This window comes from Chionomys nivalis, chromosome X, assembly GCF_950005125.1.
Source record: "Chionomys nivalis chromosome X, mChiNiv1.1, whole genome shotgun sequence".
NCBI lineage: Eukaryota > Metazoa > Chordata > Mammalia > Rodentia > Cricetidae > Chionomys > Chionomys nivalis.
Genome location: NC_080112.1, coordinates 92,510,236 through 92,526,589, shown reverse-complemented (window position 1 = coordinate 92,526,589; position 16,354 = coordinate 92,510,236). Strand labels below are relative to the sequence as shown.

The 16,354-nt window shown below is 44.6% G+C and overlaps 2 protein-coding genes across 2 annotated transcripts in view; both read left to right on the top strand.

Annotated features, from left to right (window-relative positions):
• The window catches only part of Tmem164 (transmembrane protein 164), a 466,391-nt gene extending 463,459 nt beyond the window's left edge, over positions 1–2,932 (top strand). Inside the window, exon 8 of the mRNA XM_057759104.1 lies at positions 2,885–2,932. The gene's annotated coding sequence lies outside the window, so the exon portion shown is untranslated. The remainder of the gene's footprint in view (positions 1–2,884) is intronic.
• Positions 2,933–2,969: 37 nt separating this feature from the next.
• Positions 2,970–14,655, top strand: Rtl9 (retrotransposon Gag like 9). The gene is made up of 3 exons (XM_057760218.1): positions 2,970–3,032; positions 9,100–13,178; positions 13,674–14,655. Exons 2-3 carry the CDS (start codon positions 9,177–9,179, stop codon positions 13,782–13,784), a joined length of 4,113 nt encoding a protein of 1,370 aa, XP_057616201.1. The 5' UTR covers positions 2,970–3,032; positions 9,100–9,176; the 3' UTR covers positions 13,785–14,655.
• Positions 14,656–16,354: the final 1,699 nt, after the last annotated feature.

Sequence of the window (16,354 nt, the reverse complement as noted above, 5' to 3'; positions counted from 1 at the left end):
GCATGGCTCAAATAAAATCTGTCTGCAGTCTGGATCTAGCCTGTGGCTGCCAGTCTGTGAGCTCTGCAATGAGGAAATGGGTATGAAAGTGCTTTGGAAACTGAAGAAAAAAAAAAAACGTGTTCTAGAAACAGATCTCTTTTTAGGGTTAAGTTTTTCTCCTCCTCAACTGTGGTCTAATTTTTTTCTAGCTTTTTTTTTTTTTTCTGCTGTTTCTGGCCTGGTGGAGATGAAAAGTTGGAATTAAAAAGAGACTTCAGTTAACTTGAATGCTTCATTCCTTTGGCAGGCTGGATAAATGAGCAGCCTAGGTGTGCTGGACCGGCTAAGCCTCAGAATTCCTGCCACACCCATGGGCCCCTTCTAAGGAGTTTCTATCCACAGACCCTAGCCGAGGGAAGTAGCAGTTTCTTATGAATAGGTGGCTATGTTTGGTACCACGTGATTCTGTTCCCCCTCCCCCCCCCAGGCAAGAGCTGATTGAGCGGGGAATGGGCACCTGATCCATGAGCAGTCATTCTATAGGCTGGCAAGCAACCTATGATGGAACCAGGGCTGAAAACTTTGCCCACCAAGTATATTGGTGACTAAAATTGGACCAATGAGAATCTCTTTCTTGGGAAGTTTGAATACCAGACCTCGAAAGAGTGAGCAGTTTGGCAACAGAGGCAGAAGCTGAACCGAGAGAGAAGGCAGGCGGCAGAGTCTGTGAAGAAACAGAACGAAGGGAGGTTACTGAGCTTCAGCTCATGTGCCAGAACTCTATACATGTTGTTTTCTTTAAAGCTCTTAAAGAGGTATGAGATAGGTCTGGGATTATTCCGAATAGCTAAGAAGTGACTAGAAGTACTGGGGTTTCAGCTCAGGCTTGTATGATGGTAAAATCAGAGAACATGTCCTATCTGTGCATAGTGGCTCACACTTGTAATCAAAGCATGCAGGATATTGAGGCAGGAGGACATCATGAGTTTGAGGCCAGCCTGGGCTCCATAACAAGGCATAGTGTTAAAAAAGCAAAACAAAACAAAACACACTTTCACTCCTAATCAGGGAAATGGTTCTTACACCCAGGGATCTGGGAATCATTGGTTAAACTGCCGATTTCTTAGCCTCACCTCTTATTTCCTATGCCTGACTTTTGAAAATGGATCCCCAGACAATTGAATGTGTATGTTTCTAGCCTCCTATGGGGAAGCTGATGCGCAGGCTCCACACCCTACATTTATTTTGAGAAAGGCAGTTTTAGAGGCTATTGCAAGTAGTGTATACTGTGTTGTGGTCACCTTCAGAAACAAGGTCAGTGTCAATAGACATAGTCAAATCACAATTTAAAAGCATTTGGAAAGGAGACAGATTCATCAAATAAGAGGATACCAGTCTCTCCTCTTTGCTTATTTGAAAGCCGAGGACAGGAACGGGATGGTTGCTTAGTTGTTCTGTAGAGTAAGGTATCTGTTAGTCAGGGTGTGGGGCTCACAATGAGCATATGGTCCATAAGGGTTCTTCATGAGAAACACAAACTGCTGGATTCCAGTGAACTGGCAGCAAAGACCACGGGGGAAAATGACCAAATGCAGACAGACATATTGTAAACCATGGGACTTCAAATGTAAACCTTTCTGCTAGGCTTCTCAGCTCTAGAAAAGTTATGTAAGAATCCCATCAGTGCCTTTATTTACAGCATATGTAAAAATGTGGAAGCGGAGAGGACCCCGGCAAGAGAATCCCTTCTAGACCTAGCCCCCGGCTCTGGAAACTGGTATTTCGCATGTTTTATGTTCTACTTTTAGAAAGTCGGCCCCGAGAAGACAAGTAATAGTTTGAAGGTTGTTTGGAGATCATTAGGTCAGAAACTAATTTGTGATAGAAACGCTTAATGGCATCAGCACTTATTCCTACAAGGGAGTTGTATGGTCCAAGGGGTAGCACAGGTCAAACGTCTCGAGCAAGTCCCGCCCCAGCAGGGTTTTCTTTCTCACTTGGCAACTTTTCTTTTTGTGACTTGTTCCTGTGGACACTTTATCTATTCTTATGTCCTTACTTAGGCTAAGGTCAAACTTTTCTCCTCTCTCCTGGCCAGAAAGACTTCGTGTCTTACAGGTATCGGATCTTATATGTGTTGGTATCTTAACTCTGAGTGATTCCTGAAAGCAGGTCCTTGGACAAGTTCCCATCCTCCAGAAATATTGCAGCAGTGTGTCCTGTCCCCCAACCCCCCCCCCCAAGGAGAAAGCCTGAGGACTATGTAGTAAATGATTTGTAAAAGGGAGACAAATGTACTGTGTTGGAAGAACTGTCTTTTATTTTGAGATTATTTCCTTTTCTTGTGGTGTCTTAAAGAAAGCCCTTTCTCTTTAGGAAATGATAATTTGGTGTTGTTTTGTTTCTTAATGCCTTTCTTTGGAAAAAGAAAACTCTGGTAACCCAACGTCACCCCCCCCCGCACTTTGGGGGCTTTGCAATGGCTAGAAATAGTCTGGGAGACTGGTCTCATTTGCAGAGTCCTGTGAGTACCACTAGGTACCTCCTGATGCCACTCACATCGTAACTGCTTATAAATTACCTGCCTCATAGTCTGCAGCAGGATCTCTCCAAGGATTGACATCAAGCTCAGAGCTCTGGAGTTTACAGTACACTGCTATGTAGTTTCCTTATTTAAGAAAATTGGGATACTGCCCATTTGCAGTCTTCTTGTTCTCGCTGATTCCACAGACCCTTCAGGACGGCACCTAATGTAAGGCTGTTCCGTTTGCTCTTCTCCTAATGTTCTTTTCCCTATAGAGTTGGACATGCATATACATGTTGTTTAGGGGAATTTGCAGCACATCCAATGAAAGCATAATTCCCAACTAACAGTCAAATCCTTTTCTTTGGAGCTACCCAGAACACACCTACCCTTTCTTCCATATGACAGCCCTTCAGAGACTCAAAGACAGCGTGTGTGACTCTCCTGTGAGCTAAGAGCACTGGCTGAGTCAGACAGACCCGAGTGACAAGCCCAGCTTCACTCCCTCTCAGCTGTAAGAGCCAAGGTAAGTTACTGCATTTTAATTTCTCTCTACTTCAGCTCTTTAGCTACTTTATAAAATGGGGGCAGCTCCTCCACTTTATTGGTATTTTGTACAATAAAATAATATAGTGTATGTAAAATGCTTAGCACAGTGCCTGGCATAGCAAGAAGTTAGTAAATGCTAACCATTCCTCACTTGATTTACAAAGAACCGGGTGGGCATTTTAAGTGTTAAATCTGATGGAGAGCAAAATAGTGTGTGTGTGTGTGTGTGTGTTTCTCTCCTGAATGATGGGGGAAGGTAGGGGACCCCGAACTAGAGCTTGATCTTTAAGCTTCTCTGTTTTCAGGTAACTGGGTGTGTGTTCTCTAGGGCTGGGGGAAATATTGTTGGGAATCTAGAGGCAGGCTATTTTCAACAGCTAGAAAGCTATTTGTTGACATATTGAACAGTCTCTTGTTTATTCTTATTTCCCCAAGCAGCTAGCCTTGCAATCCCCCAAACTCAATTACCTCTTGCAAGGCGGCAGCAGCTCGACACCTCCTAGCTGTATTGATCAACACAGACTGGGTGGATACGTGAGGGATCTGAGAGATGCTAAGCAGCAATTTGTGGACTTTTCTTGCTTTGGGAGACCTTCCCTTTCTGTATTCTTAGAGACTTTTTACTTTAATAAGACAGAACTCTGTGCCCAAATAGGTTGAGCATGCAAAAGCCCTCTCTCAGTAGCCTTCTTAGAAGCAAGCTGATGAAAACTATCACAGTGGACCAGACCGTGAAACCTTGGAGTGGCTAGCACAGTTTTCTAGCTGTAGCTTTTTGCACACACTGGGTTTTTGCAAGCAATTGCATGATATAAACTTTAAATGCCATTGCAAGTAGAGAAAGTTTGCAAGGAGACACACCCAACTCTGAGCAGCCCGAGCAGTGGGACTTGTGGGGAAGCAGGGTGGAGTAGTCTCAGGACTTTATCTGGACTGAGATTTCAAGTTTTTAATCCTAAGAATAAATTCCTAGATTACTTGCGTATTAAACACAAATAAAAGTTAGAAAGAATCATTTTTATATATAAACTGAGAAAAACAATAATAGCTAGCCACCCAAGATACAATTTTAGAGGTCACTTCAGAAGGAAAGGCCCAACTGGTGCAACTGTTAAGTTTTTTTTTTTGGGCGGGGGGAAGGTTGCTTGTGGGAGAATTTTGGGCATCCCTCAAAAAGTGCATGCAGAGAACTGGAAAGGGCTGACATAGGGAGTCAGACATGTTTACAAAGGGAAACTAACTTTTGTTTATTTTCTTTGCAAATAACTATAATGGGACAATCTTAGGCAAATGAAAAAATATTGATAAGGAAAATGAAAATAAATATATTATGTAATTCTGCCATTCAAGTATGGTTACTGTTAATATTTCAAAATGCTCTTCTAGACTTTAACTTTCTGGAGAAATGTAGTTATACTATCATTTCACCAAATTTTATTAAAATATGCACATTTAAAACAATTGTAATTTTCTTCTTTTGAGACAGCCTCACTTTCAGAGGTGGCCTCCAATTTTCAATTCTCCTGACTCGGACTTCTGAGTTTGGGGATTACACATGTGTACAACATCACACAGACTAAAAATGCATGCACTTATTTTATTTTATTTTATTATTTTAAATCAATCTTGTAATTAAGTCCACATTAAATTTTGATTCTTAATAGATACATTAGGGGATGCTAAATCGTACCAAGGCTCATTTAACTCTTAAGCAATTGCGCTCTCTAGCATCAGGTATTCAGGTTATTTCCAACTTTTTGTTCTTATATATAACTGAGCTCTGTAACTGGGTGACATTGGGAAAGTTAGTTAATGTCTCTGTGCTTTTGGGTTCTCATCTGGATGATGAAGGTGAGGATAACACCCACCTCATAGGGATGCTTCATTAGATGAGATCACATAAGTAAGCAAAGCCTTTACTACAGTCCCTGACACAGTAATTGTTAGTTTTAATCACTAGGTACAATAATAATATTAACAGTGGTTGTTGTGAAGCTATTATTAAAATAATGGGTTTTCTTTACATTTCATTTATTATTATCATTATCATTATTATTTGTGTGTGTATGTGTCTGCAGACACACGTGTGGGCATACATACACATGTGTGTGGTGTGAGTGCAGGCATGTATGTTTCCAGGGAGCACATATCTGAGGATAATTTTGGAGGTTGATTCTCTCCCTCCACCTCAGGTTCTGGCCATCAGCCTTGTATCACAAGTGCTTTTTCTTAACCTATTGATCTTTCTTTCTGACCTGACAATGGGTTTTCTATGACTGATTTTTCATTTGGGGGAAACCGATCGGAAAGTTTCATTTTGAGCAGTGAACTCGAGTCCGGCAGAGCTGTGCGTTTCTTTGTTCTTTGTTTTGTCATTGTCACCTACTGTGCTAGTTACTTCTCTTGTCACTGACAAAATTCCTGCTAGAAGCAACTTCAGAGGACTCACAGTTTCCGGGGTCTGAGTGTCAGCATGTGGGAGGTGTAGTGGCTGGGCATCACTGGCTCACAGCATGCAGAGGTGGTGGTACCTCCCATCGGAATGCATCAGGAAGCAGAGGGCAAGACTGGAAAGAGGGCAGAGTGCATCCCCAGAGCCCAGCACCAGTGTCTTATGTCCCAAATGTTCCATAATCTTTCAAGACCATTCCACCAGCCAGCGACCAGGTGTTCAAATGCACAAATATGTCGGGGACCACTTTACACTTAAACCACAACACCTGTTGAAGCTCAACTTTCCCATCAGTAAACTGTGAATTACCAATGTCCAGCTCAAGGGGTAGTTGTACAGAGCAAATGGGATAACCCTCACAAAGCCCATGGCACAATTGTTGACCTATGAGAAGAGTATTGAAGGCCAGGCCTTACTATGCCTGCCACTAACATCACCACTGCTGCTACTATAGTTACCACTTGGGGTAAGAGAATTTCCTTCCTTGGTGGGGTGGGCATCTGTCAGCAAGGAGAGCATTTGGAGTGTTTCTAGCCATAGAGTGTAAACAGAAAATGATTTCTGAGGCAAATTGATCAGGGTTCAAACTCAACTTTTCTTATTGGGACTAGTTCTGCGAGCTTGGTCATAGATTTTTTTTTTCAAGCCTGTTTCTCTACTTGTCAAATAGAATGACAGCAGTAACTACCTTCCACATGTTGCCGGGAAGCCTAGATAATGCAAGATAATGTTATATGTATCTAGTACATAGCCCAAAGGCTCATTATGGTCTGCTGCTTATTATGAGTTGCTGTTGGTTGATAATTGTAAATGGCTCTGACATCCAATTCTGAGTCCATAAACCTGAGTTCCTTGAGCTTCACCTGATGGCTTTGACTGTCTGAAGTGTAATGGCCAAGTCTGCCCCCAGACTAAAAGATGCTTCAGTAACATTAATCTGAAAGCCTAGAGTGGATCTGGGGGTGTGTCCCAGGAGTAGACAGTTTGGGTGGCATATATAAGATCCTGGGTTGCATCCCCAGTATTGAAAACGTAAAAGAGAGTGGGGAGGAAGGAATCTTGTTACTTTTCTATGCCTCTTCTCTGACCTTGTGCCCTCCTTCTAGAAAGCAGGCTCCATCCTTGTTTATCTGAGATGAGTCCTCACTGGGCATACTTAAGTATGATATTCTTGCCAGCTCTTTGAAACTTATGGAATTTCCTGTTGAATCCTAGATTTGCAGAATGGACAGTGGCCACTAGATTGCTACCTGTCTCTGTCACTAGGGCATATTGGTTTTGAAAAATTCTCGTTACTATGGGTCATTGTTAAGGTCTTCAGTTCCCAGTCCCTACCACTCAGTCCCCCCGCCTTTTCTACCTTTGAACCTCCTTGAGTTTCACTGATGCTACTTCTCTGGGTCCTCAGCCCTAGTCCTTTCCTCTGACACTGAGCCAGCACTTCTTAGTCTGGGCAGCTGTATTATCTATGACCCTGAGTAGCTGTGCTTGCCTAGTTGCAGAGACCTGCAGGTTTCATTTCCTGATCTAGGACACTTTCCGGTTCATTTCTTTCATTGTGACGATCTCTTCTCTTTGGGGTAGTCAGAGATGGCTAAAGTGATGTGAGGTAGAGGCTGGTGGGATTCCTGGAGGCAAGGGGCAAAGGGGTAGTGTTGCAGAGGTCAAGAGCTAAAGCGGAGCGTCTGGAGGGCTGACAAGTGAAAGGTGGCCAGCGGCAAATGTCAGAGCCTATATAGAGGCAGGAATCTGGGACCAGAGAGCCAGAGCATGCACTAGCAAGTCAAGAGCAGTGGGGCGGGTGGGCGGGCCGGCAGGCTGGCTGGCGGGCAAGAGGGGGGGTGTGGCAGGGGATAGCTAAGGGAGATTGTCGAGAACAGCTGCGGGCATTGGGCCTTGCTGCAATGAACTGGCACGGGGTATAAGTCAATTGGTCAGACCAAAAGAGCTGCAGTGCAAAGGGCACAATCACTCTTCTCTGTCACTGATAAGGTAAGATCTTTCTGAGTTGTGCCTAGTGGAAAATTGGGGTATGTACAGGGATTCTTTGATAATGAAAGGTGGAGTTAGAGGATCTCTTGGCTCATCTTTCCCATGACATGAATTAAGATTAAGGTAACTGAAGTGTCAGCAAGACTCTAGTATTTCTTTGGCACCTTACCTTGGGGTTATCTAGTCAATGGGTTTGAGGATGGAAATAAGTGAATCATTGCAGCCTGTTAGCGAGGAGTAGGGGGCTATAGAATTGGATGGGCCAGAGAATCTTTTAAGTCACACGCAAACGATCAAATTTCTGTGTGTCTTCATTCTCCCAGCATAAGAAGGAGGACAGCTAGAAATCTCGGAATGTTACGGTGTTAGTGAAATGATGTAAGGCAGGTAAAGTGCCTAGAAGAACTACCAGCCAGTGCACGCTCAAGTCCTGCTTGCTGTCAGTGTTCCCCTTGTGATGGAGGCACAAAGCCATGAGACTGATGATTTCTTTGACATGGTTCCCCAGTATCCAGCCTTTTAGGGCATGATCAGGCTATGGGGATATGCTAATCTTATATGATTGTCTGCATGGGTCTACAACCTGTGTGTCAAAGCATCCCTTCTGTGGGTGCTTATGGAAGCAGGACAGGGAGGTGAGGCTATGGGAGTAAGCAGCTCCCTTTCAGGGAAACAGGGCAACTTGATTCTGCACATTGACAAAGACTAAGCTGCTGTTGATTTCTAGTCTAGGATGTCAGACAAACAATTACATGAATCCTTAGTGATACCAAAGACCATGCAACCTCAAGAAAAGGGTGAAGAGGCAAAGATACAGTGTTACCATCACAGCGGCCTTATTTTAGCTACAATGTTTGCTAAGCTTAGAAAGCTGTCACAATGGAAATAATAATTTAAGACCCAAGTGTAATCAGGGTTGCAAAGTCTTGCATATCACAGGCAGTTTAAAATTCTGTACAGTTAAAGTTCAGTGATATTCATGCACCCACTGAGTAACCAGTATTGTAGTGGTGGCTGTTATTAATAGTGATAATAATGACAGTATTAAGCAAAATTTTACTTTGTGGAATGCTATTCTCAGTCATTGATCAGATTAATGTGCTACTTTTCCTAAGAAAGACATTCAGGGATATCATAATAGTACATTATGGGTTAAATAATCGGTGGTATTCAATGTGTATTAGGAACTAATAATTATCAAAGGCTCTCTGATTCTTGCCTACCAGTACCTGGGTAGACTTTTGACTTCTGTAGTGGAAAAGTGCTGTCAAAAAAAAACCTGAACTTTTTGTAGTTGGCCGGAAGGTGGTGCTGCTGAATCATTTGAGACAGGACTTCCTCGGCTCTGGAGCCTGCTGTTGACATTTAAAAAGATTGAGACTGTGCTGTGTAACTAACTGGGTGGGTTGGCTTAAAAAGGGCAGAGTTTGAAGGGAACATTGCTCCAGATTTGGGGGTATTTGCTATATGGTTTCTTCGAACTGATAGAATAACCTTAAAAGCCATATGCATGTCAACTCATAAAAACAGGTCTCTATGCATTATTAGAATTTATTCCTGAAATTGGCTTTTGACCTTTAAACTTCTTTTTCATTTACAGATTTTCTTGATTTCTGGGGCTTCCCCAGGGCTCTGATGCCAACACACTAGAGTCTCTATCCGCCTTGTCCTGTAGCCATGGCCGATATGTCAATACCATTGCATTCACTGCGATTCAACAATATGATGAGGGAGGAAAATGCTGACTCCCCAAACAGGGGGGCAGCTTTCTCTAGACCAATGGCAGAGACCAGAGCAGAGGTTCAAATCCTGCACTCTCCATTGCAGTTGCCTATAGTCTCCACTTCAGCCTCAGATCCCGGAGGGACATCTACACAGCTGATGACATCCCCAGCCTTTGACATTCTGCCCACCACACCTGTCATGGGAACACCACACTCTGGGACATTGTCCCCACAGCTGATGTCAGCCTCAGACTCCGGGACACTGTCTCCCCTGCTAATGACAGCCTCAGATTCTGGAACACTGTCCCCACTTCTAATGCCAGTCTCAGATTCCGGGACACTGTCCCCACTGTTAATGCCAGCCTCAGATTCTGGAACATTGTCCCCATTGTTGTCTACTTCAGACTATGGATTAATGTCTCCAGGGATGATGACAATTCCTGACTTTGGGACTATGTCCACAGCACTAATGGCAGCACCAGATTCTGCAGAGGTATCACCGCTGGCGATGCCAGTTCCATCCTCTGGAGTGGTATCTGCGCCCATAATGAGTACTTCATCCTCTGAAGCATCGTTAATGCTGGGATCAGATCCTGGTGAGATATCCCCTCTCCTCATTCCAGATATGAACCCCGGAGTGGCATCCACACCACCAATGACAGCTCAAGGCTCTGAAGCAATGTCCCCATTGCAAATTACAGATGAGGATACAGAAGCAATGTCAAAGGTGTTAATGACTGCTTTAGCTTCTGGGGAGATATCATCACTGCTAATGTCAGGTACAGACTCTGAAGTGCTATCTTCTCTGATCATGTCAGCCCTTGCTTCTGGAGAGACCTCAACTCAGCCAACAAACCCTCAAGACTCCGAAGGAATTCCTGTGGAACTCATGTCAGGCTCAGACTCTGGAGTCATGTCTTCACTGCCTATGCCAGTTTCTGACTCTGGAGCAATGTCTGCACCACTGCTGTCAGTTCCAGATACTGGAGATATAGCCACAGTACCAAAGTCGGCCCCAGAGGCTGAGGTGATGTCCCCACTGCTAATGACTGCTCTCACCTCCACAGTGATGCCCACTCAACTGATGTCAGCATCTGGTTCTGGAGTGATGTCCCCAGACATAGCACAAAATATCAACCCTGAAATCATGTCTGCTCCACCAGGAAGAATCCCAGCCACTGGAATGATGTCCACACTACCAGGGAGAGCTTCTGATACGGGGACAATGCCCATACAGCTAATGAGAGTCCCTGCCTCGGGAATTATGGCCACATCACAAAAGACAGTTCCAGTCTCTGGATCAATGTCCACTCCAGTGATGGCTGCCACAAGCCCCGGGGCAATGTTCACAGAACAAATGTCAACCACAGCCCCTGGTGTGATGTCTACACATTTAACAATGGCCAAAACACCTGGAACAATGCCCATGGGCTTTATGAAGGCCTCACCAAATGGAGCAGTTTCTGCACAGCGAAGAAGAGCTTCGACTTCTGGAGTGATGTCCATCCAGCCGGGTATAGCTACAACCTCTGAAATAACGCCTGTGTCACAATCAACAGTTGCAACCTCTGGGTCAGTGTCCACACAGAAAATTCGAGCTCCTGTCACTGGACCAATGTCTACATCACAAATAAGAACCACAGCCTCAGGATTGACATCTACACCACAAATGAGAGCCACAGCCTCTGGAGCAGTGTCTACCCCACTAATGACAGCCAAAGCCTCTGGATCAACATCCACACTGCTAATGAGAGACACAGCCTCAGGAGTGATATCTGTGCCACAGATGAGAGCTCCAGGCTCTGGAGCACTGTCCAAGCCACTAACGGCATCCAAGGCTTCTGGAATGTTCATGCAACCAATGACAACTGCAGCTTCTGGAGCAATGCCCGCATCACTAATGAGAGACACAGCCTCTGGAGTTCTGTCCACGCCACAGACGACAGATCCAGCCTCGGGAGGCGTGTCCATACCACTAATGAGAGCCGCAGCTTCCGGAGCAATGTCTCCATCACAGATACCAACCACCACCTCTGGAGGCATGGCCATGCCTCTAACAAGAGTCCCAGGTCCTGGAGCATCATCCTCATCACTAATGAGAGCCACAGCCTCTGAGAAGATGCCTAGTCAGTCAATAAACATTCAAGACTCTGGAGGCATATCCACACCACTCACGAGACCCATTGCTTTGGGAGGGATGCAGATGAGATCCCAGGGCTCTGGAACAATGTCCACACCCCTAACAAGAGCCCCAGATTCATCAGACATGGCTCCATTGCTCTCAAAAGCCTCATCCTGTGGAGAGAGGCCTCTGCTACTAATGAGACCTCCTGATTCTGGAGAGACAGGTTCATCGCCAAGAGCCCTTGTTTATGAGACAACATCTGCTCCACACATGACAGGTACAGCCTCAAGTATGATGTCCATGCCACCTCTGAGGGTTTCAGTCCCTGTATCAGAGTCCACACCAATTCTGATACCCACAGATTCTGGAGTGATGTCCACGCCACTGATGAGAACCCCAGCTTCTAGAGCAAAGTCCATATCTCAAATGATGACCACAACTTGTGAAAATATGTGTCCACTCCCCGTGAGAGCTCCAGTCACTGCAGGGATAACTCCACCACCAGTCAGAGCACCAGCCTCTTCGGCCATATCTACAACACTTAGGAGACCCTCTGCTGGAGCTGTGGCCACAGGGTTAGAGAGAATTCCAGGTCCTGGAATTATGTCCACCACACAACCAGCAACTATGATGTCTGGAGAGATGTCCAAGCCACCAATGAGGGCTTCAGTCTCTGGAACCATGCCCATGCCTTTGATGTCACCCATGACTTCTGGAGAGATGTCTATGCCACTAATGAAAACCATGCCTTCTGGGACAATGTCAACTCTACAAACCAAAGTCGTGAGCTCTAGAGCTACATCCTTGCCACAGCCAACAAATTCAGCTTCTGCGGGAATGGCTAATCCTCCACTGAGAGCCCCAGGCTCTGGAGCAGTATCTACACCTCTTATGAGAGCCTCAGCTTCAGGAATGATGTCCACACCACTACTGAGGGCTACAGCCTCAGGAGGGATAGCCATGCCACAAATGACAGCCCCGACCTCTGGAGACATGTCTACACCACTCATGAGGACCCCAGCACCTGGAACAACGTCCACACCACAGACCGCCTTTGGAATGACACCCACTCTGAATAACAAAGCCCCAGACTTGGGAGAGGCATCTACCTCTCACTTTTTCCCTGGGGCAAAGAGCACACCACACATGACTGGCACAAACCCTGAAATGAAGAAGCCACCACCCAAAGAAGTGCCATCCTTTGGTATGCTGACCCCAGCACTCTGTTACCTCTTAGAAGAGCAAGAAGCAGCCCGGGCCGCTTCCTCTATGGAGGAAGACTCAGAGGAGATTGATGAGGAGAAGCAAATGAAGGGGTTTTTGGATGATTCTGAGAAAATGGCGTTTCTGGTGTCTCTTCATCTGGGGGCAGCAGAGAGGTGGTCCATCTTGCAGATGGAGGTAGGAAACCCCCTCTCGAGTGAAAATAAATCTTTCTTGAGAAGATCACAGGGCTTATATGACTCCCTGTCCGAGATAGACATCCTAAGTGCTGTTCTTTGCCATCCCAAGCAGGGCCAGAAGTCAGTCAGGCAGTATGCCACTGACTTCCTGCTGCTGGCCCGACATTTGTCTTGGTCTGATGCCATTCTGCGGACCAGGTTTCTGGAAGGACTCTCAGAAGCCATTGCCACCAAAATGGGTCGTATCTTCCTGAAGGTGGCCGGCAGCCTAAAGGAGCTGATAGATAGGTCTCTGTACACTGAGTGCCAGCTGGCTGAAGAGAAGGAATCCTCAGGCAACTCAAGCCACGTTGTGCCAACAGCTTGTAAGCGGAACAATGAGGAGGCCATGGATAACGAACTGGGCTCTCAGCAGCAGACCGAGGAGGTAATCAGGGGGACATATGCTCACAGATTCTGATTAGAAAAATGAGGAAGTAGTGATGATGGATTAAAGCCCATAGTCTTTCATGTTGAATTAAGGAATGGCACTGAGACCATAAGAGCCTAGTGTAGAATTTTATCAGTGAGTAGGGATATTTTGGTTTTATTAGCCATTTTCAGAAATCATGTGTGACTCAGGTTACTGAAGGTTTCGGATTGTAAGAAAACTCAGTAGGCCCAATCCCAACTCTCTGTTTATTGTAAGTAGAGTTCTAAGGGCGAGACTTCTTTTATGGACTGGGTCCTACTTCTAGCCACATGTGTTGTGGACTCAAGTCTCCAGAGAATTTCATCAACTTAGCACTTGGCCACACTTTTTACACATCTGATAAATTAATGAGTTCTTCAACTTGCTGGTTTACTGAACGTAATCAGATAGAGTGCCTTTGGTCAAAGGAATTGTGGTTCTTATTTATGCTTTTTTCCCCCTTTCTCACAGCACCAACATGTTGCAAAACGCTGTTACTACTTGAAAGAACATGGAGACCCCAAGGAGAGTCTTCATGACCACCTTCGACAGAGTGCACAGAAGGCCCCCACCAACAAGTAGTACTCCTTGAAGTCGTACATGATTTCTGACTTGGCTGCTAACTTGAGGACTTGTTCCTGGACCCATTCCATTCAGCTATTATCATAAACCTTGTTGCCTTCAGCTTCCAGCCTTCCCCTCCAGGCGCATTATCTCCTTTTTGGTTGCCTTTACCTTCTCTTTCACCTACATGCCTGTGACCTGCCCTGACAATCAGCGTGGACTCTAAGAGTGTATGGTGTATGAAGTTCTGAACTCCCATCAGCATCGCCATCATCATCAAGGCCAGTTCGAATTCTTGGTCCAGGGAGAAGTCTAGGCAGGAGAAATCATGTCCTACCTCAAAACACCTTAGAGTGTCTTGCCATGTGTCATCAGGCAAACTTGAGGAAACCCTTGTCCCATTCCACCTGGCAGGGAGCCTATAAAGAGAGAGATACCCACTTCTATACCACCCTTTCAAACCAGTAGACTCATCCTTATATGCCCCAACTCATAGTATCTAAATGGGTCTCCAGGGCCCTTGCCCTGTTTATAGTCTCGATCCTGAACCATTTGTTTTGACCCATAATATTAATAGTAGTGATAGTAATGGCTAACAATTGTTGGTAATGTGCCACGTGACAGGTACTGAGCTTTAAACCCTTGCCAAGCACCATCTCACTACAGTGTTATAGTACCTAACTTGTTCTTGTGTTGTTAGCTTCTGATCTCTTGCTTATGGCCCTTGTCCTTCAGTGTGGAATCTCTAGCTATGACCTCTGGGTGATCCCCTCAGTTCTTAATTGTCCTTGCTCCCCTTGGCTCTTGTGCTTTATGGCCAGCACTCTTCTTAAGGGTCTTGGTGTCTAAACAGGTGTAGGTATTTAGAACATAATATGAACCGTGTTTGCCTTCAGGTGGTGGGTTATAGGTGTTCTTTTTTATTTTCTTCTTTTTACTGTTCTCTGTGATTTCCAGATTCACTACAGTAAGCATGTATTACATTTGTAATCATAAAAATAAAGGCCATTTGTGAAAAATGAATTAATTATGGACATTAAAATTTGATTTATTGAATTCTCTATTTTTTTAACCTTTATTTTGTGTGTGTATGGAGGGGGAAAGTTGCATATGTATGGGCAAGAAAATACTTTTTGGGAGTCGAGTCTCTTCTTCCAACATGAGCCTGGGCATCAGATTCAGGCTTGGGGATACATATTGGAAAACTATCTTTCTAATCTTTGTGTTCTTTCAACACAATGAGTTGGCCACTGTTTGGGGGACAGTTAAGACCTTTTCTCATATTAAAATTCTACCAAAATTAAGTAGGGGATATACAACAAACAAGAATACATGGAAATGATACAGATAAGATGACTTGAAAACAAGAGACAGGAAAACAGGAAATTTTATAGAAATAGGACCAATTTATTTGTTCAGTAAAAATGGCTGTAGTATAGTATTCAAAGATATTTTAAAAACAGAAGGATTGATAACATTTGAAACATTATAGAAATCTATGTTGGTGACAGTTTGGAGGTAGGGTAGAGGAAGGGGTCAGAGACAGTTGGATCCCCTGATGCAATAGTCCAGGAGACTGGTTGGCCAAATAATCTAGTGTGGTGGAAGGAATGCCAAGAACATTAAGGGCAGAACCAAAAAAGCCTCTCTGAGTCTGCTGCCTCATTACCCTAAACATTGGATCTAATTCCAGGAAGAGGGAAATTATGCTCAGGAAAGCAAAGACTGGCAGACACTCTGGCAGCCCCACAGCAGTGTACGTGAGAATCTGGCTCTAGGGGCTGCCTCCATTACTAGTGCTGTTGCCTCAGGAAAAAAAAAAGCTCAGTAAGTTGGGTAACACAAATTTTAGGCATAGAGACAACCAGCCCCAGGGGACCCAGTTTTCACCCTCTTTTCTTTGCCCATTGGCTTACATCAGGCCCAGTCTAGACCCAAGTAGAGTGTGGATGTTCATGCTCAGCTAGGGTTGCTTTTATCTCAGAAAAGCAAGCAAAAATCTACTGACAAAGAAATGTCTGATACAGAAGTCATAACTCATGCCTGTAAAATGCATACAGGAAGGAAAATGTCTTCAAAATGAAACTCATTTTCTTATGGCCACGATAATGGACAGCAATGGCAGTTTCTCAGTTCTCTTCCGCAGCCGCTCATCTTTCTCTTGCTTTTTTTTTTCCCTTTTCACTAGAGATAAATGAAACTGATGAAGGCCAATCATTCTTTTAGAGTCCATTCCCTTATCCAGCAACCCTGGCAGCTATTTTTAGAAATATTTCAAGAGCCACTCAGCAGCTTCATGGAGCCAGGCTATCCTATACCTAAGTACTTGGGACCATTTTTGTCAGATGGAAAAAAATGGTGGTTCATGTTTTTCTATACCTCACACTTATGGATAAAAATAATGCCTCAGAAGCAAGGAGAACTTAGATATCACCAACTCCTGCCCTCACCTGTGTGTTTTAGAATCCTTGAGAATTTTCTGAAGTTCTTTTGGGGGAAGATTTCAGTAGAATTACACTGCTTGTTTTTTGACTGATCCACTGCCTTGTGGCGATCACCTTGCTCCATGACCATGTAGGGCCATCACT